The 27,593-nt window shown below is 40.6% G+C and overlaps 1 protein-coding gene and 1 non-coding gene across 3 annotated transcripts in view; both read right to left on the reverse strand.

The window, feature by feature from the left end:
* MCUB (mitochondrial calcium uniporter dominant negative subunit beta) overlaps positions 1-27,593 on the reverse strand; it is a 98,401-nt gene that overhangs the window by 5,088 nt on the left and 65,720 nt on the right. For both annotated transcript variants that reach the window (XM_004476176.5, XM_012518687.4), the window contains exons 2-4: positions 9,950-10,025; positions 9,263-9,433; positions 4,217-4,321 (exon numbers count right to left, since the gene is read on the reverse strand). In XM_004476176.5, the coding sequence (XP_004476233.1) occupies positions 4,217-4,321; positions 9,263-9,433; positions 9,950-10,025 (352 nt within the window). The remainder of the gene's footprint in view (positions 1-4,216; positions 4,322-9,262; positions 9,434-9,949; positions 10,026-27,593) is intronic.
* Positions 889-993, reverse strand: LOC111759915 (U6 spliceosomal RNA). Its single transcript, XR_002793752.1, has one exon. It is a non-coding gene; the product is annotated as a U6 spliceosomal RNA (small nuclear RNA).

Raw genomic sequence — 27,593 nt, forward strand, 5'->3', positions numbered from 1 at the left:
CCCTCTGTGGATTTATAAATCCACATAAAATTATACTACAATTATACCTTTATGAGGGTCATAATTGTCTACCAGCACTATAAGAGAACCTTGAAGGAGATGGACCAGGTGAGGGAAGGGAAGACGGGCCTTCCCATCAGGGAGGAACAAATAACGACTGCACCAACGGAGAGTCAATACCAGCAGAGATTTCTTAGTTATTTCCTGTCCATCTCCACCCTGTTCATCAGGACTCTGTTGTGGTCTTCAACCACTTTCACGTTCTGGGCTGAAGCCCCCACAGAGAGGTGTAAACTAAAAGATCCTTTCTAGGCTTTTGAGGTTTTTAAGTGGTGCCTGAGATTTGTAGAAGACTCAGATTCTTCTTGTTTTGATGAAAAATGTGTTGATATTTAAAAGGCCTATATCCAGAGAAAAGTATATAGATGGGACACAATTTTGTCCATAGCTATAGAGTGACATAAGATACTTACCTGGCTTCAATGACTAGCCCTCCTGGCCACGCTGTTTTAGAAATATCTGAGCACCACAGAACTCACAGCTGTTACCAACCAACACAGGCTCACGACCTTTGCCTCTGACCTCTCCTAACAAAGCCAAATGTGAGACAATCTTTTTCTTCACAAGCTTTTTTTTTCTTCTTTTTTTAACTTTTAAAAAAATCTACTTTAAAACAGGACAGTTACAAAAATAATACAAGCCCCATACAGAGAACTCCAATATACCCCTATCCCCCACATACCCAGTTCTACCAATTTTAACATTTTGCCCCATTTGCCCTAGCTAGCTAGCTAGCTATCTTCTATCATCCATTCTCAGAATACAAGTGTAGGTTGTACAAATCATGTTCCTTGAATGCATATACGGCCATGTACATTTCCTAAGAACAAAAATATAGAACGCGTCACAAATTTGCATGTCATACTTGTGCAGGGGCCATGCTAAAATCTTCTCTGTATCATTCCAACTTTAGTATATGTGCTGTCGAAGCACGAACCACAAGCTGTTTATTCCTTTTATGTTTTCTATGTGGATTGTTTTTCCTACCCTGAGTTTTCAAAGCCAAACTGGCCATTGTTTTAGGAAAGAAATGGAATTTAAATAAATTAACTCTGAATTTGTAATTTTATAAATGTCATTTTCTGTTAATCCAGTATGATTCCTCTGTCATTTTCCTTCCAACCATGCTTACTGTATCCTGTTATTTAAACTGTGGGACTGGGCAAGTCCAAGTCAGCATTCAGTGGAGTACCGGTAACGCTGACAGTGAGACAATTCCTGGACCTCGCAGGAAAGTTAAGAACTCATTGACCATGAAAGCTGGTATCTTAACAGGGACTTCCATCTTCAAAGATCTCAACTGCTATCTTCTCCTGCCCTTTTTTTTTTTAACCCACCCCTACCCCCCGCCTTGTGGCTTTTTGTGTGCTGTCTGCTCTCTGTGTCCATTTGCTGTGTGTTCTTCTGTGTTTGTATTTATTTAATTACCCCTCCCCTCTTGCAGCTTGCTTGCTGTCTGCTCTCTGTGTCCATTCTCTGTGCGCTCTTCTGTCTTTTTGCTTGTCTCCCTTTTTTTTCTGTTGCGTCACCTTGGTGAGTCGACTCTCTGCGGCACTTGCAGGCGAGCCTGCCTTCACAGGGAGGCCCCGGGACATGAACCCAGGGCCTCCCATATGGGAGACGGGAGCCCAGCTGATTGAGCCACTTCCCTCCTGCCCTGATTTTAAAAGAGAATTCAGAAAAGAACTATGTTTATGAGTGTGGAAATGTGTGATTTTTATGAGTGTGGAAATGGGTGACTCATTTAATTTCTTATGTTTCTACACATAACAATTAAAATTCAAAACTTTTTTTTCTTCAAGGGATCTTCAGAGAAATGGCTGATACAGTGCTGGGGTGTGGTAGGTACAAGAAGAGCCTGGATCATAGTTATGCCAGAATGTAAGGAAGTGGTCTAAAAATTGATGGCAGCTAGTCAGAAGGACATTGTCCTTACTTACATGGGTGTTCAAATTGTCCCAGATATGACTAGTGGGCTCCTTTGTTGCTATGACCCTATGACTTGCTTACATCATTTTTTTTCAGCACTTCCTTAGTTTCTTTATCTATTTTCCTCTCCCTCCCCCCTATCCTCTCAACCTAGTTTAACATCTATTGATAGAATTTGGCTATAAAATGATCATTTTCCAACTCCAGCACCTCTCCCACATTTACCAGTATGCACCTGGCATTCTAACTGTAAGCAAGAGTCCTCCCTATTTACTTATTTATTATGGTATAGACTCATGAATTCCTCACCCCTCCAATCACAGCTAATGGGGAGTAGAAGCCGGTGCAGCCAGTACCCATGGGCACACTTAAAATTGTTGAATTGGGGGGAAACGGACTTTGGCCCAGTGGTTAGGGCGTCCGTCTACCACATGGGAGGTCCGCGGTTCAAGCTCCGGGCCTCCTTGACCCATGTGGAGCTGGCCCATGCGCAGTGCTGATGCGCGCAAGGAGTGCCGTGCCACACAGGGGTGTCCCCCGCATAGGGGAGCCCCACGCGCAAGGAGTGCACCCATAAGGAGAGCCGCCCAGCGCAAAGGAGGGAGCAGCCTGCCGAGGAATGGTGCCGCCCACACTTCCCGTGCCGCTGATGACAACAGAAGCGGACAAAGAAACAAGACGCAGCAAAAAGACACAGAAAACAGACAACCGGGGGAGGGGAGGGGAATTAAATAAATAAAATAAATAAATCTTTAAAAAATAAATAAATAAATAAATAAATAAGCCATGGGCATTTTTATAAAAAAAAAAATAGAAAAAAAATTGTTGAATTGCTGGAGGCTCAATGTGCACTAGCTTGAGAGTTAAAAACACTGAAGGCCCAGTCTTAGGGGAGCCCTCCATACTTTTCCGAGTTTTACTACCAGGAGTCCCACCAAATTCTCAGAGGAAAATCCCCTCTTCCTTCCTTGCTTCCAGTATGGAGGAGGGGAAAGTATCCATCTTGAAATATACCCAGGGATTCTGTTCTTTGTAACAAAGATGTGCCATCAAGGGAAACTACTTTACCAGAGCCTCATCTGAGCTTGGGGAAGGCCATTAATCAACTTTAGCACCTTCCATCTAGCCTTCATATCTCATATAAGGGGAGAAAAACTATAGCCTAGGAAACTCTTCTCAAGTCCACGGATTCTAGAACAGTAAAACAACAACAACAAAACAAGATTTAAAATAAGACACAAAGGACTACATATTGTTTGATTCTTTTTTAATAAAATGTAAATATAAACCAATTTATAAAGATGAAATTATATAAGTGGTTATGTAAGGGTGGGGAAGGATAGAGGGATTGAGAGGTGACTGCTAAGGGGCGTGGGGTTTTTCTTTTTGGAGAAATGAAATTGTTCTAAAATCTTTTGTGGTAATGAATGTACAACATTGTGATTATATTAAAAGCCACTGATTTTATTTAATGTAACATTTTTTGTGTGATCTATGTATCTTCAAAAAAATACAATTAAAAAAGTGAGAAGAAAAGCCATTGATTATACACTTTGGATAGAGCATACGGTATATGAATATATCTCAATAAAACTGCTTAAAAATAAATAAATATACAAGAATAGCAGCTACATACAGCAGGGCAAGCATAGAGATTGAGAGATGAAGAGTTTTGTTTGTTTGGTCTGTTTTTTGTTTATTATTATTATTATTGAAATAATGAAAATGCTCCAATAATGCCTGAAACAATGAATGCACAACTATGTGGTTATATCAAATACCACTGATTATATACTTTGGATTAACTGTATGCTTCATTAATATGTATCAATAAAACTGATTTGCTTTAAAAAAATACAGGTCCATTTACCTCAGTTTCTATTGCCCAATACACATTTCAGCTTTCAAAAGAAAATTACAAGGCATGCTAAATGGCAAGAAAAAAATGCAGTGTTAAGAGACAAAGCAAGCACCACAGACAGACTCAGAAATTAAGCATTCAAGGTCCAAAGGAAAATCTTAAAAATCTAAAAAGAGCAGAAGTTGCATTGATGGCAACTTCTACTGATCACTTTACACCCCAGCTAGACAAGCTTAAACACTGATTCTCCAATGCCCTGTTGGTCATTTGGTTAATTAAAAAGATTCTCAAGATAAGTCATGCTCTCTCTAAAAGCCTCAAAACGAAAGGCATGTGTTAAGATAGTGGGATAGCTGTGTTTCTTACCTTTTTTAGGGCACTGTACATCATACGTTATTTTATTAATGACAAGTTTAAAGTCATTCATTAGCAAGATTTCCATCAAAGTTGAAGCTGGAATCTTGCTGCCATCTGAAAGAAAAAACATAATGCAAGTGCATTTGTTTTAAAACAGTTAAGAATCATTTTCGAACACACAGAAAAATACTTTTAACCCATGCCCTTATAATACAGTACTGGACATTTGCATTTTGGTGAGCTCCCCAACACCCAAATACCTTCACTGTTGGGGGGGGAGGGGGGTGGGCAGGGTGTCCCCACCTTTGTTGCTCTATCTCCCATTAAGGCGACAAAAAACATCAGGCATTCCCTCTCCCCAGCTCTCTTGCCGGGACTGAGTGGGAACCACGCTGATGCCCCTGATCAGACTCAGTATCTGCAGATGATCATGCGAAGATCCAGAGTGAGGTGGGAACTCTATGTCAAGGCCAGGGCAGACAAACGTCCCCGCAGGTGGTTCCTGGGCTTGCCTGGTCTCAACCTTCCAATCTGATAGCCTGTTGACATATGACTTCTCTGCTTAGCCAGGGTCCATTTCTGCTGCTGGCAACACATCCCCTAACTGATACATGTAGGCACAAAGCTCTTATTTTTAATTACTAGCAATGACTGATTGTGTTCATTAAAAACTTGGTAGCCAAAAAGTACACAAACTGGCTTACCTTCCTTTCTAGCTTGTGAAAAATGACAAGGGCAAAACTGCAAGGGAGTGGGAGTGGCAGGCATAGTAGTGAGCCTAATTAAACCTAAGGAACAAATTTGTGTTCGTGTGGTTTATTTTGCGAAGGTGGGGAGAGGCAGGAGAGATTCCAACAGCAATTTCAAATATACAATTTCAAATGTCAGAAAAAAAAAAATCTCTTAGAAATTTCTTAACAAAAAATGGGGCTTGCACAGCTTTTCATATGACCTAGTTTTTGTTATTTTATATATATATATATGTTTTAAAGATTTATTCACCAGGAGGCCGTGGGCATCAAACCCTGGACCTCCTATGTGGTAGATGGGAGCCCAACTGCTTGAGCCATACCCGCTTCCCGGTTATTATATTTTTGAACTAACCTTTACTGTAACTTAGGTGTTAAAGCAAACTCACTGAATAAGAAAAAAAGGGCTCTAAATAGGGTTATCTCTTTCTACCATTTTTCTTTCTGAAGGGTCCACACATAATTATGTGAAATAAGGTCTAGGAAATGTTGGATGCATCTTTTCCCCTGGCCTGGTATTTGTGTGGCTACATTCAACTAGAGCTATTTCAGCTACCTTAACAAGAGTGACGACAGAGGAACACTGCTAGTGAATGCATTAAGAACCTGGGTGCCTGCCTCCTGTCTGGCTTTCTGTAGCTCTTTTGTTCCAGAGGCAGCAAGTCAAGTCAGCACCTGGTCTGTTCCTAGAATTTGGCTGTTTGGGTTCCTGTTCATCAGTTCAAGTGAGATCATTTTCCTAAGAATTGCCAAATAATTCAACCCACACAATGGGCAAAATTGTGACAAGCTTAGCACACTCTTTACAAGCCCAAATTAAAATGCAAGCGAATTCCACCCACAGGGCCTCTTTAAAAAAAAAAAAAGAAAAAAAAATCAGCAACACACCAATCCTTTTATATGACTTTGCAAGTGTCATTTAAAAATTTACATTTAAATGACTTCAAACCAGCTCCTTAAAACATTTTAGAAATAAAGCATTTGAATATGATTTCACAGTTAAAATACATTATCTTCTATACAACATGAATGGTAAAAAGATCCAAAACAGTCTTTTAAGGAGCTAATGTTGAATTTCTTTTTATTCTTGGGGAAGGATTGATTTAAACCTCAATAAAATGTTTCACTCAGCCCAAAGAATCCTTTTCCTCTAAGATTTTGACCAAGATAGCCATACTTTCCCCTCAGCTTGACTAAAGTGTGGACAGGCTTCTCCCGGACTGCTCCAGCCCCAGCCCACCCCACACTCTCATCTGGGCCAGAGAAGCCCTCATCTCCCTCCCCCTGACCCAGTCCTTAAGAATCCAGGTGGTCTGCTCACAGAAAAAGGAAGCATTCAGAACCAAATGGCCCTAATTGCAAACCCGGTAAAGCACTCACTCATCCCAGTGATCAATCTCTAACATCCTTCAGTACTTTTCCACTAGCTCACCCCATCCCTTAAAAACCCTGCCACTTTTGTTTCAACAGAGCTGAATTCAGGCTTAGTTTTGGTCTCTCTTGTCCTGTTGAACTGACCTTGAATAAAGGCATCCTTGCCTGTTTAACATTGTCTAGTGTGATTTGTTTGTCAATTCCTAGTCTTTCTGTGTCATATGTTTCAAGACCACTCAAAATTTTATTTAAAAATAAGCAGGATATGATGGAGTTCAATGCCATGTCAGTTGGCCTTACTTTGGAGTTTGTGTTCCTGAGTGTGATGGTCTTGAACTCAGATGTGATCTTTGTTCACAAGCCTCTCCTATTAATTTTACTGGACCTGTGGTTGGCGCTGGCGTTTGGTGTATGCTCAGGGGACCTGAATCTCTGGACTGTCCATGTGATAGCCAGGCCCTGAGCCTTAACAGACCTGTAACTCCTACCCTCTGGTTTAATGAACTTACTCCAGCCAGCTAACAGGGAGGTGAAGGTCAACCACAACACCAGGGAGCCAAGAGTGCCTACAATTGCAAGCAGGAGAATTGCATCCATTGTCCATGTGGAAACTAAGCCCCCTCTTGATCTAGAGGTGGAGGGGACATCGCCATCACAGGGTCCACAGAATGGAGGAATAAAATGTGAACTAGAGTGGACTTACTGATATTCTACTATAAAACTATTGTGACGAGTAATAGAAGAAATTTTAGCATCGAGGTGGAGAAAGCGGCCACAGTAGTTGCTGAGGGCAGGGAGATGGTAGAAGAGATGTGACGTGGGGGCATTTTGGGGATTTTGAATTGTTCTAAATGATATTACAGGGTCAGATGCTGGACTTTATATATCCTGCCAAAACCCACTGAATGTCCTGGGGGAGAGGGTGAACTACAGGGTAAACTATTATCTGTGTAGTACAGCAGTGCCCCAAAATGTGTTCACTGAGTGCAACGAGGGTGCCGCAATGATGACGGAGGTTGTTGGAGTGGGAGGAGTGGGGTGGGGGGGTGGGGGGTATACTGGAACCTCTTATATTTTTAGTGTAACATTTTTTTTAATCTTCAAAAAAATACAGGGAAGCGGACTTGGCCCAATGGATAGGGCGTCCGTCTACCACATGGGAGGTCCGTGGTTCAAACCCCAGGCCTCCTTGACCCGTGTGCAGCTGTGCAGCTGGCCCATGCGCAGTGCTGATGTGCGCAAGGAGTGCCCTGTCACGCAGGGATGTCCCCCGCATAAGGGAGCCCCATGTGCAAGGAGTGAGCCCCATAAGGAGAGCCGCCCAGCGAGAAAGAAAGTGCAGCCTGCCCAAGAGTGGCGATGCACACACAGAGAGCTGATGCAGCAAGATGACACAACAAAAAGAGACATGGACTCCTGGTGCCACTGATAAGGACAGAAGCGGACACAGAAGAACACACAGCTAATGGACACAGAGAGCAGACAACTGGATGGGGGGGCAGGGGAGAGAAATAAATCTTTAAAAAAAACAATTTACAAAAATGATGTGGTGGGGAGTGGGGAGTGGGTTATATGGGAACCTCTTATGTCTTTTGTGTTTCTTAAAAAAATTTTTTAATGTAACATTCCTTGTGATCTATTAATTTAAAAAAACAATAAATAAAAAGGAAAAAAATACTAATTTAAAAAAACAAGAAAGTCCTTACAGCAACCTTCAACAAGGCTTGATGAGAACTTTCCTTTTCCCTCCTTTCTCCTTCTGCCTAGATTCTCCTTTCCAGCCACAGAGGACTCTGCCCCCACCCTACAGCCTCTGCCTGAAGAGTCCTCCTCCTTTCTACCTGGCCAGCTAGCTCATGAACTCTAGGTCGTGACTCAAATGGGACCTCAGCAAGCCTTCCACCCCAACAAACACACACTCACATCCTTTCTCTCTGTTTTATTTTTCTCCGTAATACTTATTATCTAACATAACATATATTTAATTTCTTTATCTTGTTTCTTTCTCCTCCAAAAATGTAAGCTTTATAAGGGCAGGAACATTGTCCTTTGCTCTACTCCCAGCATCTAGAACAGTGCCTGACCTAGGAGGGGTGCTCAATAAATACATATTGAATGAATAAATTCTTCAATCTCCATTTTTCCAACTTCTGTATCTACCCCTTTATTGGTTCTGAACTTGAATATGGAAGGTGAATGTTTATTTCCTTTCAAAAATGCAACAGTGTTCATTTCCTTTTAAATAAGTTTATTCCAAGTATGCAATAAAACAATAAAATAACAATGCAAATATATTCATTTATTTGTATTTGACGCCTCTGCCAGGATGGGGTAAAAAATTCTTTAGGCTGTTTTAGGGGCAGTTGGGCTAAGACCATTTCAAAACACTAGAATATAAAATTTATACTCTAAATTTAAAATATCTAAATGATTAACCAACCACCTCTGCTAGTATTAAATAAAAAATACATACTTTCTAAGAACTAATTCTGTCAAAAAACATAATGTAATTGCTTTATAACAAAGATTAATGAATTATGTGTATATTTTAATTATGCACTGGTTATTTTAATCACTGTAATTGTAGTTGTTTTAATTATTTATATTTTGCTGAAAATTATACACTAAAGCCTGTGACATTACAAATTTCTTAGAGAAGAAATTTTCAAGTACCTTTATGAAATAAGTAACTGAAACGTGCATAAAACTTATTCTATTAATTTTTTTATTCAATGAAGTTAACTTTTTATATTATTAATATATAAAAATGAAGGGCTCATAAAGGCCATCAATTTAATATATTATGAATCAAAGAATCAACTTATTTCTAGAAAAGTAAAGAACCAAAACAAAGGTTGGGAAGCAGAGAGAAAGAAGAGCTGGAACAAAGTTGTAAACACACACACACACAAACACATATATATATATATACCTGATGTGAAGATGCCTGCAATTTTGACACCTTTATCTTCATTTTGTAGGTCCTGAAGGAATGAACCAACTGTTGATAACATTGGTTTGACTACAAATTGACAACGCTCTTTTCTGGATGGTAAAGTAAGTGTTATCAAGGGAAGGCCATGTCTATAATTAACTGTTATTTCTGTTAAGAAAAGAAAATAAAAGAGGTAATATAGGAATGGATATAATTTACTTTAAAAAAAGAAAATACCTTTAAAATATAAGAATTCTAAAAGAAATGCATGAACAGAGACTCTATATTCCTCTGAATTCCTATAATAACTTGCATTGCTTGTTCTAGTGCCTTCTTCATACTATAGATTTCATATTCCCTACCATTTTATAACATTTTGTTATACATTTACCACACAATATTGTGATCATCTGCTTAGAGTCTTCTCAGGTAAAAAGCTAAATCCATGAAGGCAGAATCTGTTGCTTTTTCAGTTTTGTTTCCTGATTACTGACATAGAAATTTGCCCCCTCCACCCCCTCAAAAAACCCTGAGAGATATTTTCGAAACAGAATAGGGAAGTACTGAGCTCAGTCTGATGGTAGGAATACAAGCAAAGTTTGTTTTGCTGAAAATTCGGTTATAACTTTATTTAGAAGAATGTAAATAAATCGGCACACAAATCAAAGAAGTAAGAGAGCTTACCATCAGGTGGCAGCACTGTACTATAAAGGTATGCCTGAAAATATTTCTGATTTCCACACAGCTTCATGGATAACATCTGTAACAAAGAAAGATTTTTCCTTTCTTAAAAAAAAACCAAACCAGGTGGGAGGGATTTCTCCAGGGCATGTATATAGGGGACATAAAAATGTTTGGATATATATTGGGTATTTTCAGAGTAGCTATAGTTACAAATGACAACTGAGGGAGTGCTGAGTTCCTAGCCAGGGGAGCTTTATCACATTCCCCAATGGAACAGCAACAATCCCCCAAGTGCAACAGCAAAGACCAACATAGAAGGATTTTCCAACAATGAGCTCTTGACACTGATGACTATGCTTATGAGTCTGTGTGCCTGAAATATGAACTAGGCCTAAAGCTGCAGTGCCTAAGAGCTTCCACGTTGCTCAAAAGTGGCCACTCTCTGAGCCAAACTCAGCATGTAAATGCATTACACTCCCTTCAGCTTGGCACATGACTCCCAGGGATAAGCCTCTCCGGTGCTGAGGGATTACTATCAAGCACCAGCTAGTGATGTAAATAGAAAAAGACTTTGAATAAAAGGCTTAACTCAGACCAGCAGAATATCTCAGCCCACATGTAGGATCATGTGTTAAAAACTACTTTTTGACCATGAATAAAAGGGGGAAAATGGCAAAGATAAATGAGTTTATATGGCTAAGAGTCTTCAAAAAAGAGTCAGGAGGTCATCAGAGGGGTTGCACTTACATACTCCTCAGGAGGACCCCAGAAACAGCCAAAGTGGATAGAACCCCAGGCACTAGTTCTCCTCAGGGCTATGGAGACCCACAGGGATAAAGTTCAGAGCCATGTCAGTGGACCCTACTTTGGAATTTGTGTCCCTGAGTGTGATGGAGTTGGACTTAGATGTGACCTTTTACACATGCCTCTTCTGTTACTTTTACTGAACCTTTGGTTGGTACTAGAGTTGGTGTAAATTCAGGTGACTTGAATCTCTGGACTGTCCATGTGTCAGCTGGGCCCTGAGCCTCAGCAGAGTTTCAACTCCTACTCTCTGGCTCATTGGACTTATGCAGGTCAGCTAACAGGGAGGTGAAGATGGTCAACCACCACACCAGGGAACTGAGAGTGCCTACAGCTGCAAGCAAGAGAATCCATGATCCATGCATCCATGATCCATGTGTAATCTAAGCCCCTTTTCAATATAGAGATGGAGTGGACATCACCATCCCAGGGCCCAAAGAATGGAGAAATAAAATATGGATTAGAGTGGACTTATTGATATTCTATGATAAAACAATTGTGACTACTAAGAGAAGAAATTTTATCAGTGACGGGGAGAAAGTGGCCACACTAGTTGCTGAGGGCAGGGAGTGGGAAGAAGAGATGTGATGAGGGGGCATGTTTGAGACTTGGATTTGTCCTAAATGATATTGTGGCGTCAGATGCTGGACATTATATATCCTGCCATAACCCACTGAATGGACTGGGGGGGGAGAGGGGGGTGTGAACTACAGGGTAAGCTATTATCCCCATGGTGCAGCAGTGCTCCAAAATGTGTTCAGAATGCGATGAGTGCCACAATGATGGGGGAGGTTGTTGGTGTGGGAGGAGTGAGGCGGGGGGAAGGGGTTTATGGGAACCTCTTCTGTTTTCTATAATGTATCCTTTTTGGTGATGTATATGTCTTTTAAAAAATACAATTTACAAAAATGATGGGTGTGGGGGGTGGATTATATGGGAACCTCTTATGCTTTTTTAAAAAAAAGATATATTTATTTATTTCTCCCCCGCCTGGGTTGTCTGTTTTCTGTGTCTATTTGCTGCGTCTTCTTTGTCCGTTTCTGTTGTTGTCAGCGGCACAAGTAGGGTGTTTCTTTTTATTGCATCATCTTGTAGTGTCAGCTCTCTGTGTGTGTGGTGCCATTCTTAGGTAGGCTGCACTTTCTTTCACGCTGGGTGGCTCTCCTTACAGGGCGCACTCCTTGCGCGTGGAGCTCCCCTATGCAGGGTCACCCCTGCATGGCAGGGCATTCCTTGCGCGCATCAGCACTGCGCATGGACCAGCTCCACGTGGGTCGAGGAGGCCCGGGGTTTAAACAGTGGACCTCCCATGTGGTAGACGGACGCCCTAACCACTGGGCCAAGTCCCCTTCCCTCTTATGCTTTTTTAATGTAACATTCTATGTGATCTATTAACTTTAATTTTTAAAAAAGTGTTATTAAAAAAAACCAAACAGGAACACTGAAGTATATTATCAGGAGATTCTTCTTGACCTTATATGACATGCAAGATGAAAAGTTCAGCTTCCCCCAAAGAAGCTAACTAACCCATTCTGGCTGTATGCTGCTTGTAACTAGAGTGTGCGGTGGCAGTAATGCACTAGGACAGGAGTTCTCAAGTTGGAGTGGGAGGAACCCTGAGAATCCCGAGATGTGTGAGAAGTTTTTAATTCAGCTTTTCTTTTTGGGTGATCATCTAAAATAAGTGGATACAAATATATTCTAAATACTTGCTTCTCAAGGATGGTCTCCAGACCAGAAGCATCAGCATCACCTTGGAGTTGGTTAGAAATGCATGATCACAGACCCAGCCCAAATGAATTAATGAGAATTTGCATTTTAACAAGTTCCCCATGGAATTCATAACGCATATTACTGTTTGACAAACATTGCTCTAGATCTATTTAATATGGCAGCCACTAGCCAAACATAGCTATTAAGAAGGTTAAATGTGGCAAATATGACTAAGGAATAGAATTTTTAATGATATTTAATTTTAATTAATTAAAGTAGCTACATGTGGCTAGTGGCTACCAAGTCAGACAGCACAAGAATAGAACATTTCTGTATGCAAAAAACATACCAAATGTAAACTATGGACCATAGTTAGTGGTAATAGTCTGATGATGTTCTTTCATAATTTGTAACAAATGTTCTACAACGATGCAAGGTATTGGTGAAAGAATGGTATATGGGAAATCTGCGAAGTATGCATGATTGTTTTTTTGTTTGCTTTTTAAAGATTTGTTTATTTATTTATTTCTCTCCCCTTCCCCACCCACTCTGATTGTCTGTTCTCTGTGTCCATTTGCTACGTCTTCTTTGTCCGCTTCTGTTGTTGTCAGCGGAACGGGAATCTGTGTTTCTTTTTGTTGTGTCATCTTGTGTCAACTTTCCGTGTATGCAGCACCATTCCTGGGCAGGCTGCACTTTCTTTCATGCTGGGCAGCTCTCCTTATGGGGCGCACTCCTTGTTCCCCTACGTGGCTCCCCTACGTGGGGCTCCTCTGCTCAGGGTCATCCCTGTGTGGCATGGCACTGCTTGAGCGCATCAGCACTGCACATGGGCCAGCTCCACAGAGGTCAAGGACCTCCCATGTGGTAGACGGACGCCCTAACCACTGGGCCAAGTCCGCCACCCGCATGATTGTTTTTTTAAGTTCAAACGTCTCTAATGAAATATACATATTTTAAAAGAATAAGAACATTTCCATCATCACAGAAAGTTCTACAGGACAAGGCTGCTGAGTCTAGAACATCTGAATGGCTGCCTTATTATGGAATGTGTTTTTAGCATTTGCATTGCTGTTTGTGTTTACAGTTGCGCTAGTGCTTAATGAAGGCCAAATGGCATCATGGTGTACTGTGTGAGCGAAGATATTGCAGGAAGAGATAGAAAGGACACTGAAGAATTGATTCATAAGCAGGTAGAACTCAAAAGAACGTGTGCCAGAGCAATTAGTACCATAGTCACAATGATGGCTATTTTATATTGATCTGGATTTTTGATGTATCATTAGCAATAAGTCTGCCATTAATTACACAATGAAGAATTTTTTTGTAAGTTGTATTTTTCAAGTTCTCAGGATTTATTTGAGGTATACTATTAAATGAAAATAATAAATTAGTGGTTAAAATTGTGTTTACTGCTACAAAGGAAAAAAATAAGATGGCACTGATTCAAATGTCTCATAATGCTCAAAATAAAGAACCTCAAGTGCAGTAGATACATGTTCCAACAAAACATGTTCTCTCACATTAATTAACTTAAGGTTATCCATTTGAATTTTCTAAAAATATAACTCACAACTAAGGTAAGGATGAAAAAGGCAGGTTATTTTTAAAGTTGATATAATTCTCAAAAAATAAAATATGTAGACATTCTTCAAGTTTGGATAATACATATAATACTGTCTGCTACTCCTAGTGAAGCTATTAGAAATTGAGAAAAAAATACATCTACTTGAGAACTCATCAGAATTAACTCTCCATCGAAATATTTCTTTAAAACATTTAATCATATAAATTATTCTCCATTTATAAAAGTCAAATATAGAAATACAGAGAATAAAAATTGAAGTCCCTCCCTTTACTTCCCCACAATCACACAACTTTCCCCTCCCTAAAAGTAATCACTGTCTGTGGTTTGATTTATATCCTTACCACTTTCACCTGAGTTAGATTCTATGCTAGAACCAAAACAATGCTAAAGACTGTGAGCCAAGTTCCTAGGTGCCAATGATAAGTCCTGATCATAAAGCACTTATTTAAAGTTTTCTCTTGTAGTATCTTAAATATATCAGACCACTGTCTTCTTGCCTCCATGGTTTCTGGCAAGAAATCAGCACTTAATCTTATTGGGTATCCCTTATATATTATGCTTTTCTTTTCTTTTGCTGTTCTAAGAATTCCCTCTTTGTCTTTGGCATTTGACATTCTGATGAGTATGTGTCTAAGAGTTGGTCTATTTGGATTTTTTCAGATGGGAGTATGTTGTGCTTCTTGGGCCTGGATATCTATGTCATTCAATAGGGTTGGGAAAATTTCTACCATTATTTCTTCAAATATTCCTTTTGCCCCTTTACTCTTCTCTTCTTCTGGCACACCCATGACACATATGTTTGCACGTCTTTTGCTGTCTTTAAGTTTCCTGAGACCTTGTTCAATTTTTTCCATAACTTTCTTCATCTGTTCTTTTTTATGTTCACTTTCAGAGGTCATTTCTTCAAGCTCATCAATCCTTTCTTCTGCCTCCTCAAATCTGCTATTATATGATTCCAGTGTTTTGTTTGTTTGTTTGTTTTAAAGATTTATTTTTAAATTTATTTCTCCATGCCCCTCCCCCCAGTTGTCTGCTCTCTGTGTTCATTCGCTGTGTGTTCTTCTGTGAATTCTTATATCCTTATTGGCAGCACTGGGAATCTATGTTTCTTTTTGCTGCGTCATCTTGTGTCGGCTCTCTGGGTGTGCAGCACCATTCTTGGGCAGGCTGCACTTTCTTTCGCGCTGGGCAGCTCTCCTTGTGGGGTGCACTCCTTGAGCGTGGGGCTCCCCTATACGGAGGACACCCCTGCATGGCACGGCACTCCTTGCACGCATCAGCACTGTGCATGGGCCAGTTCCACACAGGTCAAGGAGGCCCAGGGTTTGAACTGCCATGTGGTAGGCGGATGCCCTATCCATTGGGCCAAGTCCATTTCCTGATTCCAGTGTTTTTTTGTGGGGAGCCACCCGCTGTGAGGTCTGTTTACAACCTCCAATAACATGGCGGATTTCATAACTACTACAGCCCTGCCCCGCCATTTCCTTCTTCTTCTTCCTCTTTGTTTCTTTGTTCTCCCCTTCCCGCCACAACTCTGCTAACCACAGCAGCACGCATGCTCAAGGTGCGAAACTCTGCAGACCCGGCGCGAACTTTCAGCCAATCCCCTCCTTGGACGACTGCTACCCACAAAACCAGCCTATCACCTATGGACACGCTCCCTTTCCTCAGTATAAATCCCAATGCTCTACCCCCAATAAACGAGGCTTGATCAGAATCCTGTCTTGCCTCCATTCTTCTCGTCCCCTGCCCCCACTTCTTCCCACAGGCCACTGGAATCCGCCCCCACCAGTTCGGACATTTTTTCAATTTCATTTATTATGACTTTCATTCCCATAAGATCTGCTATTTTTCTACGTATGTTTTCAAATTCTTCTTTGTGCTCATCCAGTGTCTTCTTAATATCTTTAATCTCTTTAGCCATCTCACTGAATTTATTAAGGTGATTTGTTTTAACATCTATGATTAGTTGTCTCAACTCCTTTATGTCATCTGGAGGCTTATCTTGTTCCTTTAACTGGGCCATAGCTTCCTGTCTCTTAATTTTTTTTTGGTGTCTTCACATCTGGCTTACTAGGGTATTTATTCTGGGTGCAGTTTTCCTCTTTAGTTTAGGGCTTCCTGCCCTTTCTCCCTTGCTGGTTGTGCAGTAGGAGCCAAGGATGTAGTTGGTGTTATAAGCTGTGGAGGCTGAAGCTGCCCTCATTGCCCAGGAACCAAAGAAGCTTCTCCCAACTTTCTCCTTTGCCAGGGGTTGAACAGTGTCACAGCTGTGTGGAATAATCCAAGTTGTGCAGGCCTAGACAGTAGTTGCCCAGAGAGACTGATGAGGCTTCATGTCCTTTCTCCCCTGCCTTGGGCAGGGATGGAGCTGCAGTTGTGGGCAGCAATCCATGCAGTGCAGGTCCAAGATGACTGCAGTTGCCCCAGTAGACTTCTGATTATACAGTCTGTCCCAGCCAAAGGTATCTGCAGTTATCTGGATAGGCTGGAGCAGGGTTTGCCAGCCTCCTCCCTGCCAGTGGTGGGGCTGAAGCCTAGGCTAGGGCTGCAGGCCGATCTGGGTGAAAGAAACCATTTCCTACCATCACTGTGATTTTCATTCCTGGTTTCTGCTCAGGCTGGAGGCAGAGTCAAAATGGCATCTACTGGCCTCCTTCTGACTTGGACAGATTCACACCCTAGCTGTTCCTACGGTAATACCTTAGCCAGCCGAGTCTACTAATCAGTAGCCAAAATCAGTGGCTAACCATCTCCTCCTCCCCTGTTTTTGGGAAATGGAGCTTCCAATTCCAGCCACAGAATAGTTCCTGGGGCAGCTTGAACTGCCACAGTAGGATGATCACTGGCCTCTACAGCTTGGCTGGTAATTTCCCAGAGAGGCTGGCATAGATCCCCCAGCTTCCTCTCTCCCAGAGGTGAGGCTGGGGCTTAGGCTAGACCTGTAATCTTACCTGGATGGAAAGAAGCTGGTCCCTACCAGCACTGGGATTTCAGTCCACCCTGCTTCCCCTTGTGCCAGGCATGGAGTTAAGATGACAGCTATGGTCCTCTTTCTGACTTGGCCAGGCTCAAACTTTGGCTGTTCTCAGGATTATACTTTAGCCCGCTGAATTTACTCATCAGTAGCTGAAGTTGGTGCCCAGCTGTCTCTTCCCCGCTTCATTTTTGGGAAGTGGAGCTTTCAATTCCAGTCGTAGAACAGCTCCTGAGGCGGCCTGTGCCTCCAGTGGAGGCCGGGCATGAGCTGCCAGGGTGTGGAGCACTCTAGTCAAGAATCTTTGCAGATGGGCAGTCTCCTCCTTTTATTCCTTCAAGGATGTAGCAGGGTACTCTTCTGGTCTCCTGGAGACCCCAAACAGGTGCTTCGGCTAGCTCCAGATAGCTCTGGGCGTTTACTAACCTGCCTGTAGCACGAACTGACTCTAGGAGGGCCTTACTCTGCAGCCATCTTGCTGGTTGTCCCTAAACATGTTTATTTTTATTAATAAAAGAAATACATAATTTCCATTCAAGATAGTGATGTAAGTTAACACTTAAGGGCCCCCCAGCTCCATGCTCAAAAACAACTTCTTTATCTCTAAGACAAAAGGGGGGAAGCAGATGTGGCTCAGGCAGGTGAGTCCCTGCCTACCACATGGAAGGTCCAGGTTTGGTTCCTGGTGCCTCCTAAAGAAGACGAGCAAGGCAATGAGCTGATGCAATGGGGTGGCACAGGGAGCTGATGCAACAAGATGATACAAGAGACACATGGAGGAAAACATAATTGGAATATAACAAGGAAGGGAGCAGAGGTGGCTCAACGAATTGATTAAGTGGCTCCCTCCCATATGGTAGGTCCCAAGTTTGGTTCTGGTGCCTCTTAAAAACAAGAAGACTTGCGCACAACAAACAGACACAGCAAATGCAAACAACGAGGGGATAGGGAGAAATAAATCAATCTTAAAAAAAAAAAGCGAAACACCATGTGACAAACAGGGCTCAAGTGAGGGTCAGCTAGCTTCTGGGTCCTATAGAAAAAAAAATACGTTGCAGTAAAAAAAACTAAGTACCATCAATAGCATACTTTTCTAGGTTATCAAATTCTAAACCTGCTCATTATTTTTTAGCAATTTTGCAAGTTTGTGTAAGTTGTAGGTAATTGATAGATATGTAAATTTACCAAAAAGTGGTTTGACTTCTTTTCCAACACCCTACTTTGAAAAAATTGTCTTCATTTGTGATTCATCTCAATATTTATATAAATTTGTGCCATTTGACTATTCCTTTGAACCAGTTAAAACATCTGCTTACTTCCCTCATATTATATGCATAAAATCAAGTCTTTAATGTGTTAATTTTTATATCTGTGTGAGAGTCACGATTTCACCTTTTCCTGAAAATTATCTTTTAACAGTTTTGGAGGGTTTTCAATGAGATGCTCAATTGAGTCACTGACGGGAGCCAGGTAAACTTTGTCAGATAGAGGTGTTAGGTGTGGGTGGTTTAAGCCCAGACTAATCTTTCCTTCGTCTCTCACAGGTGAATCCAAAGTAGCAATAGAACTTTGCCAACATTGTTTGACATTTCCATTTTATACACTATAACCACTATTTCTAACTTCATTGTTTTCATCACCACAAAAGTAATACATACTCATTTAAAAAAATCTGTACATCACAGACAGCAAAAATAAAATAGAAGTCATCACTAATACCATCATCTAGAATGATCAGTTGACATACACTGATATACACGTCCCAGTTTATTTGCTATGTGTTATATTCAATTTTTCACTGCTGTGACTAAGCTGATTCTAACTACCTCTGCACATAAATCTTTGCATTTTTATTTATTCCCTTAGAGCAGATGTAGAATGATTGGATTATAATGTATTAACAATTTTAGGATCTTTTTTTTTTTTAAGATTTATTTATTTATTTATTTACTTATTTTATTTCTCTCCCCCTTCCCCCCATCCCCCCGCCCCAGTTGTCTGTTTCTGTGTCTATTTGCTGCGTCTTCTTCTTTGTCCGCTTCTGTTGTTGTTAGTGGCACTGGAATCTGTGCTTCTTTTTTTGTTGTGTCATCTTGTTGTGTCAGCTCTCCATGTGTGCAGCGCCATTCTTAAGCAGACTGCATTTTCTTTCCCGATGGGCAGCTCTCCTTATGGGGCACACTCCTTGCGCGTGGGTCTCTCCTACGTGGGGACATCCCTGCATGGCAGGGCACTCCTTGTGCGCATCAGCACTGCACATGGGCCAGCTCCACATGGGTCAAGGAGGCCCAGGGTTTAAACCGCAGACCTCCCATGTGGTAGACGGACGCCCTAACCACTGAACCAAGTCTGCTTCCCCAATTTTAGGATCTTGATATATATTACCGAACTTCTTTTGAGGATTTTTTTTTTCACATTGCTTTACTCAATGTAAGACTAGATTAGTAACAGTCTGAACCAAAACAAGCAACTGTTTTTAAATTCAGAATCGAACAAACAATCATGACACATTTGGGCATCCCTGAACCCTCCTTGAGGCTCACTGCCCAGAGAGCCTACCAGATGTCACTCTTGGCATGGCCAACAGATACCTCAGACAATACCTCCTAACTGAGCATAAACCTGATCCTCCCATTTATTTCTTTTCTTGAAGAACTGACCCACTAATCACGAGTCATCAGAATCTGAAGGTCCAGAGATATGCTAAACAACTTATTCCATAGAGTCAACTGATAAACTGTACAAGTAGGTGCAAGTTAACTATCACTTAGGCCCACAGATTCTACTTCACAGAGAGCTCTCAAATCCATCCTCTCCCCTCCATCTCCTCTTCCACTGCCCTAGTTCAGATCCTCATCATCTCACCTGTATTAATATAACAGTTTCCCACCTAGCTTCTCCCACCAATCTATTCTAATCTTCTAAAATCAAATAAAGTCAAAATATTTTAAAATTTAAAGACCCCCCTTGGCTCTCTATTGAAAAGACAAATAATTCCAAAGAAAACTTTTCATGAGTTGATTTTGGTCCACTTTTTCAGTTTCACTGTTACCTCAGCACCATCTACCTTCTAACTCTATCTCAGACATGTTGAAGTGGTGTAATTTCTTGGCTATGTCACTCTGCTGCATGCTTCCTTGCCTTTGCACTTTTTCCTTTCCTGCTTGGAAAGTCCTTCCCAGTATACTTACCTTGCATGGCTAATTCTTATTCTAATCCCTTATCTTCCTCCCATAAAACCTATGGAACTCTACCTGTACAGATATGTATTTAACATGTAGTATCCTAATTTTCTTAGCAATCACATAAGCTGCATGCTATTATTTCTCATATACTAATTGTTAGAATAGTGGCACACAGGGAGATTAATTAAGCTGTGCCAGGTGACATGGTTGAAAACAACATAGTCAAGCAGTTAAGAGCACCCACGTTTTTAAGTGCTTCATTGTACTGTTACCCTGTGGTAAAGGGTATGTGGAACAACATCTGGCCCAGGCTGTCATGTGTGCACACCCGTGGGGACTAGTGGGATCTGGTTTCAGATGAATAATAAGTAAGAGTGGTGCCTGTTTCCAGGTGAAGATGAAGTTTATATGTGGGCAGATATAAATAGTAGCCACTAAAACTAGCTTCCACACTATTGAAATCCATGTAAAAGAAGGCATCAAGTAATCTGAACTAAAGGAAAAAATATTAGGTATGCCTATTACAAACGAATCCTGAGAAAATGCATTCACAGTGATGTTCTTGAAACCAATTTATTATTTGTAAATACTATGTTTCTTATGTAAGCCATTGTACTCTAATATTTCAATGTGTTTTCCAACAGACAATAGTGGGAACAGGCAAATATAGTTACTAACTTCTCTGGATTGTAATCATTCATTATTTTCTCTCAAAAGAGTTTCCCTGATTAAAAATGGAAGAAAGAGAGAGGAAGAGAGGAAGGGAAGGGGAAGGGGGAAGAAAGCAACACATATTTATACAAGAATGTAAATTTAGGGGTCCTGCTGAGGTCACTTCAGAGCATGAAGAGATGACTGGCTCAAATGTCAAGTGCTAAGAAGAGAATATGTGTGGCTTGACTGAGAAATTATACTCAGTATGTCTGTTCTCTTTCAATCACAGTGTGGATTAACTACTTTTCTTGGACTGTCCACAGCAAAAAGAAAAATTAATTTTAATAATGATGATTCATGCAGTACCTGAGCAAAAATGACACGTTAGGTAAGTGCCGAGTGTGCTAGCATGTGCTGCAAAATGCAGTTTTATTAAGTAGGCTTAAAAAATAAAAGCAGGGGTTAGTAAGAAAAGTTCATCAAAGGAGCTTCAGCAGTTGGAGATTTTCTATGTGTGAGAGAGAAGCAAAAAGATACCATGAAAGCTTGGAGCTCAGCATGAGGTTCTACAAAAAATCATGATGCACCACAGGGTAGAAAACTAATGAACCCACGGACAAGCTTCAAAGCAAAACATGCGATTATCTAACCAAGAAGTTTAAAAAGCAGCTTAAGCTCCCAAAGCACTATTTTGCTTGCTTCACATATTCCTAGACATACTCCATATTAAATGGCACATAAAACAGGGTACGGGATAATTGAGTTTTTATTCATTTCTTAATGTTTATATTTTCCAAATTTCCTTGCTCAACTTTTTTTTTTTAAAGATTTATTTTATTTATTTCTCTCCCCTTTCCCTGCCCCATTGTCTGCTCTCTTGTGTCCATTTGCTGTGTGTTCTTCTGCATCCGCTTGTATTATCAGGTGGCACTGGGAAACTGCGTCTCTTTTTTGTTGTATTATCTTGTTGCATCAGCTTTCCACATGTGTGGCGCCACTCCTGGATGGGCTGCGCTTTCTTCACGTGGTGCAGCTCTCCTTGCAGGGCGTACTCCTTGCACTTGGGGTTCCCCTACATGAGTGCACCCCTGTGTAGCACGGCACTCCTTGAACAAGGCAGCACTGCACATGGGCCAGCTCACCACACAGGTCGAAGGCCCTGGGTATAGAACCCTGGACCCTCCATACAGTAGGTGGACGCTCTATCAGTTAAGCCATGACTGCTTCCCCAACTTTTCTTTTGCATTCATGTTCCTTCCTTCTGTGTGAAATTTTGTCCACTACATTTTTGAGTAAACTCTCAAAAAGATTCTGTGGATAGTAAACTCTGTTTATATTGCTATACATTCAATGATTTATGTCTTTCTAACTATTCTAATTATACTGATTTTCCTTTGCTTTTCTTTATCCTTTCTAGCCTTTCAATAATTTGACTGTTTGGTGGTTTTTTAAAAATATCTTAGTTTCTAGGCTGCTATGACAAATACTATGCAACAGGTTGGCCAAACAACAGGAATTTACTGGGTCATGGTTTCCAAGGTCACACATCCAAATCAAGGCACTGCCTCGAAGGCTTGCTTCCTCACAGGACTGGTAGCGTTCTGGCTGGTCAGCAGAACTTGGGTTTCTTGGCTTTCCTGTCACATGGTGATAGTCTCTCCTCTCTCTTCTAGGTTTCCAATGACTTCCAATTTATGGCTCCTTCCTATAGTTTTCTTTCCTATGCCTGAATTTCTTCTGTTTTTAAAGGGCTCCAATAATCTGATTTTAGGGCCCAAACTCATTCAGTGGGGTCACACCTTAACTAAAATAACATCTTCAAGAGATCCTGTTTACAATGGATTCATACGCATAGAAATGCAGCTCAAGACCAAGAACGTCTAAATTGAAGTAAATAATTCAATCCACTACAATACCCCTTTACTTCTCTCTACTGGTTTGTAAATATTCACTTTTTCTCTATTCTTTCCATGCTTACCCTTTACATTCTGTCATAATTTTACTTGGTTTAAAATCTAAAGTTAATCTCTCCACCCTGCTGCTGAACAGGATCATAGAAAGTATCAATCACAATTAAGAGGGAATTACTTCTACCGTATTTTAGGACCCCAAAGTTGTCATTATGGTTACTGTTTTATATAGTTGATTGTTTCTTAGATATACTTGTAAGCTTTCTAATTTTTTTGCTCTCTAGTTTTTCTTACCTACTGTTTCCATATATATTCAGTCTTATTTTTCTTGAGAAGAGTTTTCAATAAGAATAGTCTCTCAGACTTTATTTTACTGGGGAAAAAAATGATAGTTTACCTGGATATAGAATTCTAGGTTGATTATTATTTTCCCTCTAAGAATGATGAAGAAACTCCTTTGCATTCTGGCCTTGTGTGTTGCTATTAATTTGTCTTCTGTAAGTCTAATTGCTTTTCCTTTACAGGTAATCTTTCTCTGGGAATTTTAAGATCTTTCTGTATCCAGGGTCTGCAATTTCACTACAGTGTATCAAGTGAAGAGTTAAGCTCATGTACCCTAATCGAGACTTACTGTTTTCCCCCAGTGCAGAGCAAGGTAAGAAGGGCACTCACTGAGGGTGAAGAGGTGGCCCAGTGTGGGGAGTCTGAACCCAAGTGTGGTGTGGAGGGCATCCACACGCAGGGCAAGCCCCACACGGGGGCGTTAGACCCTAAGCATGGCAAGGGGAGGGTGAGCAGTGTGTGGAGTCAGAGCCTGAATGGAGTGAAGAGGGCATCTACATGAGAGGAAGGTTCAGAAAGAGGCATTGGAGCCCAAATGAAATAAGGAAGGCATCTATGCGGGGAAGGAGTGTGACAGTGCAAGAGATGGTTACATACAGGAAGACTGACCAAATAAGTAAATATTTTAAGAATAATAAGAACCAGGCGGCGGACTTGGCCCAGTGGTTAGAGCGTCCGTCTGCCACATGGGAGGTCTGCGGTTCAAACCCTGGGCCTCCTCGCCCGTGTGGAGCTGGCCCATGCGCAGTGCTGATGCGCTCAGGGAGTGCCAGGCCACGCAGGGGTGTCCCCGTGTAGGGGAGCCCCACGCGCAAGGAGTGCACCCCATAAGGAGAGCCGCCCAGCGGGAAAGAAAGTGCAGCCTGCCCAGGAATGGTACCACACACACGGAGAGCTGACACAACGGGATGACACGGAAAAGAAAACACAGATTCCTGTGCCACTGACGACAACAGAAGCAGACAAAGAGGACACAGCAGAATGGACACAGAGAACAGACACCGTGGTGGTGGGGGGGGGAAGGGAGAGAAAAATAAATCTTAAAAAAAAAAAAAAGAATAATAAGAACCAAATTTAGCCTGCTAAAGAAGGGATCTACAAGATGGAAAGGGAGAAAACTAGGATGAACTTTGTGGTGTTGGGTTAGAACTAAACGTAGTGTGGAGGATTGTGGGAAGATGGCAACGGACTAACAGAGCCGAATGCTCTCACAAAACCAATGGAGAAAGAGCCAAAAGCTGCCAGAGGGACCTACTTTGGGGGTCAGCAGACCAGGACAGTGCTACACAACTCCCAAGAGGGTGAGGAACAGAGAGAAGAAGCCAAATGACAAACATGAGTTACAAAGCCCCCACAGCAGCCAGGAAGGACTCCCCTCCCCCACCCCCAAGACATTAAGCTGGGGTAAAATATCTGGCTCACTGCTGCTGACTGAGATGGAAGCAGACACCTTCCTCCTTGACAGCTGTTTCAAGGGAAAAGGGAGAGAAGGTTGGGCTGCTTTTCTTCAGTGAAATTGGCCAGCAGAGTCTGCTTTGAATCTCCCTCTGGAAAGCTGAGACTGAAACACTTCTGTGGAAAGGTACACTGATGAGCGCCATCTGTTGGCCAGCCTTGAAATTGCATGGACAAAAACTGTTAGCACTCTGGAAGAAAATCTGCACTCCACTAGTGAGTCCCTGGCAGGACTTTGAAAACTTAAGCTGGGCAAATTTAAAAACTGAAAATAAGTTGAACCAAATATCAAAAAAGAGATGTGAAAAAAAATAGGCAAGAGAGAGAAATGGGCCATGGGAGTAAATTCACAAACATATTCAAATGCATAGATATCAGCAAAAAATTACAAGCTCAACTAGGAAAAAGGAAGAGCTGGCCCAGTCAGAAAACAAACCAGATATCCTGAAGATATACAGGATTTAAGACAATCAGTGATAACCACACAACTCTCCTAAATCATGTCAAAGAATTTAAAGAAAATATGACTAAAGAAATAAAGGATATTAAGAAGACACTGAGAGGGAACAAAGAATAATTTGTAAGCCTGCAAAAAACGAAAGACACTATGGATGAGATTAAAAATACATTAGAGGCACATAGAGCAGATTTGAACTGCTTGAAGGCAAAATTAGTAACTTCGAAGACAGAACATCTGAACTAGAAAAGACAGGTGAACAGAAAGAGAAAAAATTGGGAAAAAATGGAACAGAATCTCGGGAATTGAATGACAATGTGAAACGCAAAAACATTCACATTATTGGTGCCCCAGACGGAGAAGAGAATGGAAAAGGGACAGAAAGAATATCTGAGGAAATAATGACTGAAAACTTGCCAACCCTTATAAAAGACATAAATATCAATATCCAAGAAGGACAACACACCCCAAACAGAATAAATCTGAACAGACTTACCCCGAGACCTCTACTATTCGGAATGACAAATACCAGAGATAAAGAGAGTATCGAAAGCAGCAAGAGAAAAGAAAAGCATCACAATCATGGGAAACTTGATAAGATTAAGTCCTGGCCTCTCATCAGAAACCATGGAGGACAGAAGTGGTATAATGCATGTAAGGTATGAAAAAAAAAAACTGTCAGCCAAGATTTCTGTATCCAGCAAAGGTGTCCTTCAAAAATGAGGTGGAGTTCAGAGTCTTCACAAACAAACAAAAACCAATGGAATATGTTACCAAAAGACCAGATTTACAAGGGATACTAAAGCAGATGATGCAGCCTGAAAGGAAAAAACAAGGGTGAGAGATCTGGAGAGGAGTTCAGAAATGAAGATTATTAGAAAGGGTAAACTAAAGGATAAGAAGACAGACAATAGAATGACAGGACAACAGAGAACTGAAAGACAAAATGGATGAAGTAAGTAATGCCTTTACAGTAATAACACTGAATGTTAATGGATTGAACTCCCCAATCAAAAGACACAGACTGACAGTACGGATAAAGAAATATGAGCTGTCTATATTTTGTCTACAAGAGACCCACTTCAGATGTAAAGACACAGCCAGGTTTTTAAAAGTGAAAGGCTGGAAAAAGGTATTCCACGAAAGAGTTGGAGTAGACCAGAAAAATGTAAAATAACAACATTATAGGATATGAACAATAATTAGTGCAACTGGCAAATTGTTCCTGTGGTCCAATATTCTGTAATTTTCTTCATACAAAATAAACACTTGCTTTTAATTGAGGAGGACTGAAGAAGAGATATGTTTTTGGATACGTCATTTTTCTTTAACCTTTTCTTATTCATTCTCACTAATTTAAATAACCTAGCTGGATCAGTAATGATTTAGCATGACTACTATTGAACAAGATTTTGAGTTTTTCTGCCTTATAAGATTATGAATTGGCAAATTGTTGTCTACTGTAATTCATTCCAATAAGATGTGAAGAATTTGATTACCTAGAAATAATTATGGCCGAAATGGAAATTAAATAACTAAACCAATAATTTATTTTATTCTTAGAGATTATTATGGCCAATAGTTATAGTTATAAAAGTTAGAATTATGTTATAATTAATTTCTATTATATTTGAGTTATTATTTACATTTATAAATATTTGTTACTATGCTATTTTTTAAAAAAGATTAGTTATTTCTCCCCCTCCTTGCAGCTTGCTTGCTGTCTGCTCTGTGTCCATTCGTTGTGCATTCTTCTGTGTCTGCTTGTCTTTCTTTGTTGTATCATCTTGCTGTATCAGCTCTCCATGGGCATGGGCCAGCTTGCCTTCACAAGGAATGCCCTGGGTTAGCGTCCCAGGGCCTCCCATATGGCAGATGGGAGCCCAATCAATTGAGTCACAGCTGCTTCCCTACGCTATCTATTTTTTATAATTGATAATATTAAATCTAACCTTACTTGCACTCTCTTAAAATTTGTAAATTTCTTTCAATCTATTTTTCTATTTATTTTACAATTTTACAATAAAGGGCTTAACAGCTAAAAAAAAAGCCATTGATTACACACTTTGAAACGATCGTATGGTATGTGACTATATCTCAATAAATCCACTTAATAAACAAATAAATAATTGTGCAAGAATAGCCAAAAATAGCAGCTATGTACAGCAGAAGAAACAGAAAGATTGAGAGGTAAGGAATTTTCTTATCTGTGTTTTATTATTATTGAAATAATGAAAATGCTTTAATAATGATTGAAGTGGTGAACGCAAAACTATGTGATTGTACCAAATACCATTGATTGTGCAATCTGGATGAATTGTATGCCTTATTAATATGTATCAATAAAATTGATTTGTTTTTTAAAAAAAGTATTAGTTTCAACTCATGGTTTTCGATATATATAGATAAATGTAAAAATAAAAATTTGAAAGATGCAAATGTGTTATGGATTGAATCATGTCCCCCACAAAGACATATTTAATCCCTAAAACTATAGTCTTATGAGTGAATTCATTTGTAAATAGGATCTTCAGAGATCCTGTTAGTTAAGATGAGGCC

The sequence above is a fragment of the Dasypus novemcinctus genome, chromosome 1, assembly GCF_030445035.2.
Source record: "Dasypus novemcinctus isolate mDasNov1 chromosome 1, mDasNov1.1.hap2, whole genome shotgun sequence".
Classification (NCBI taxonomy): domain Eukaryota; kingdom Metazoa; phylum Chordata; class Mammalia; order Cingulata; family Dasypodidae; genus Dasypus; species Dasypus novemcinctus.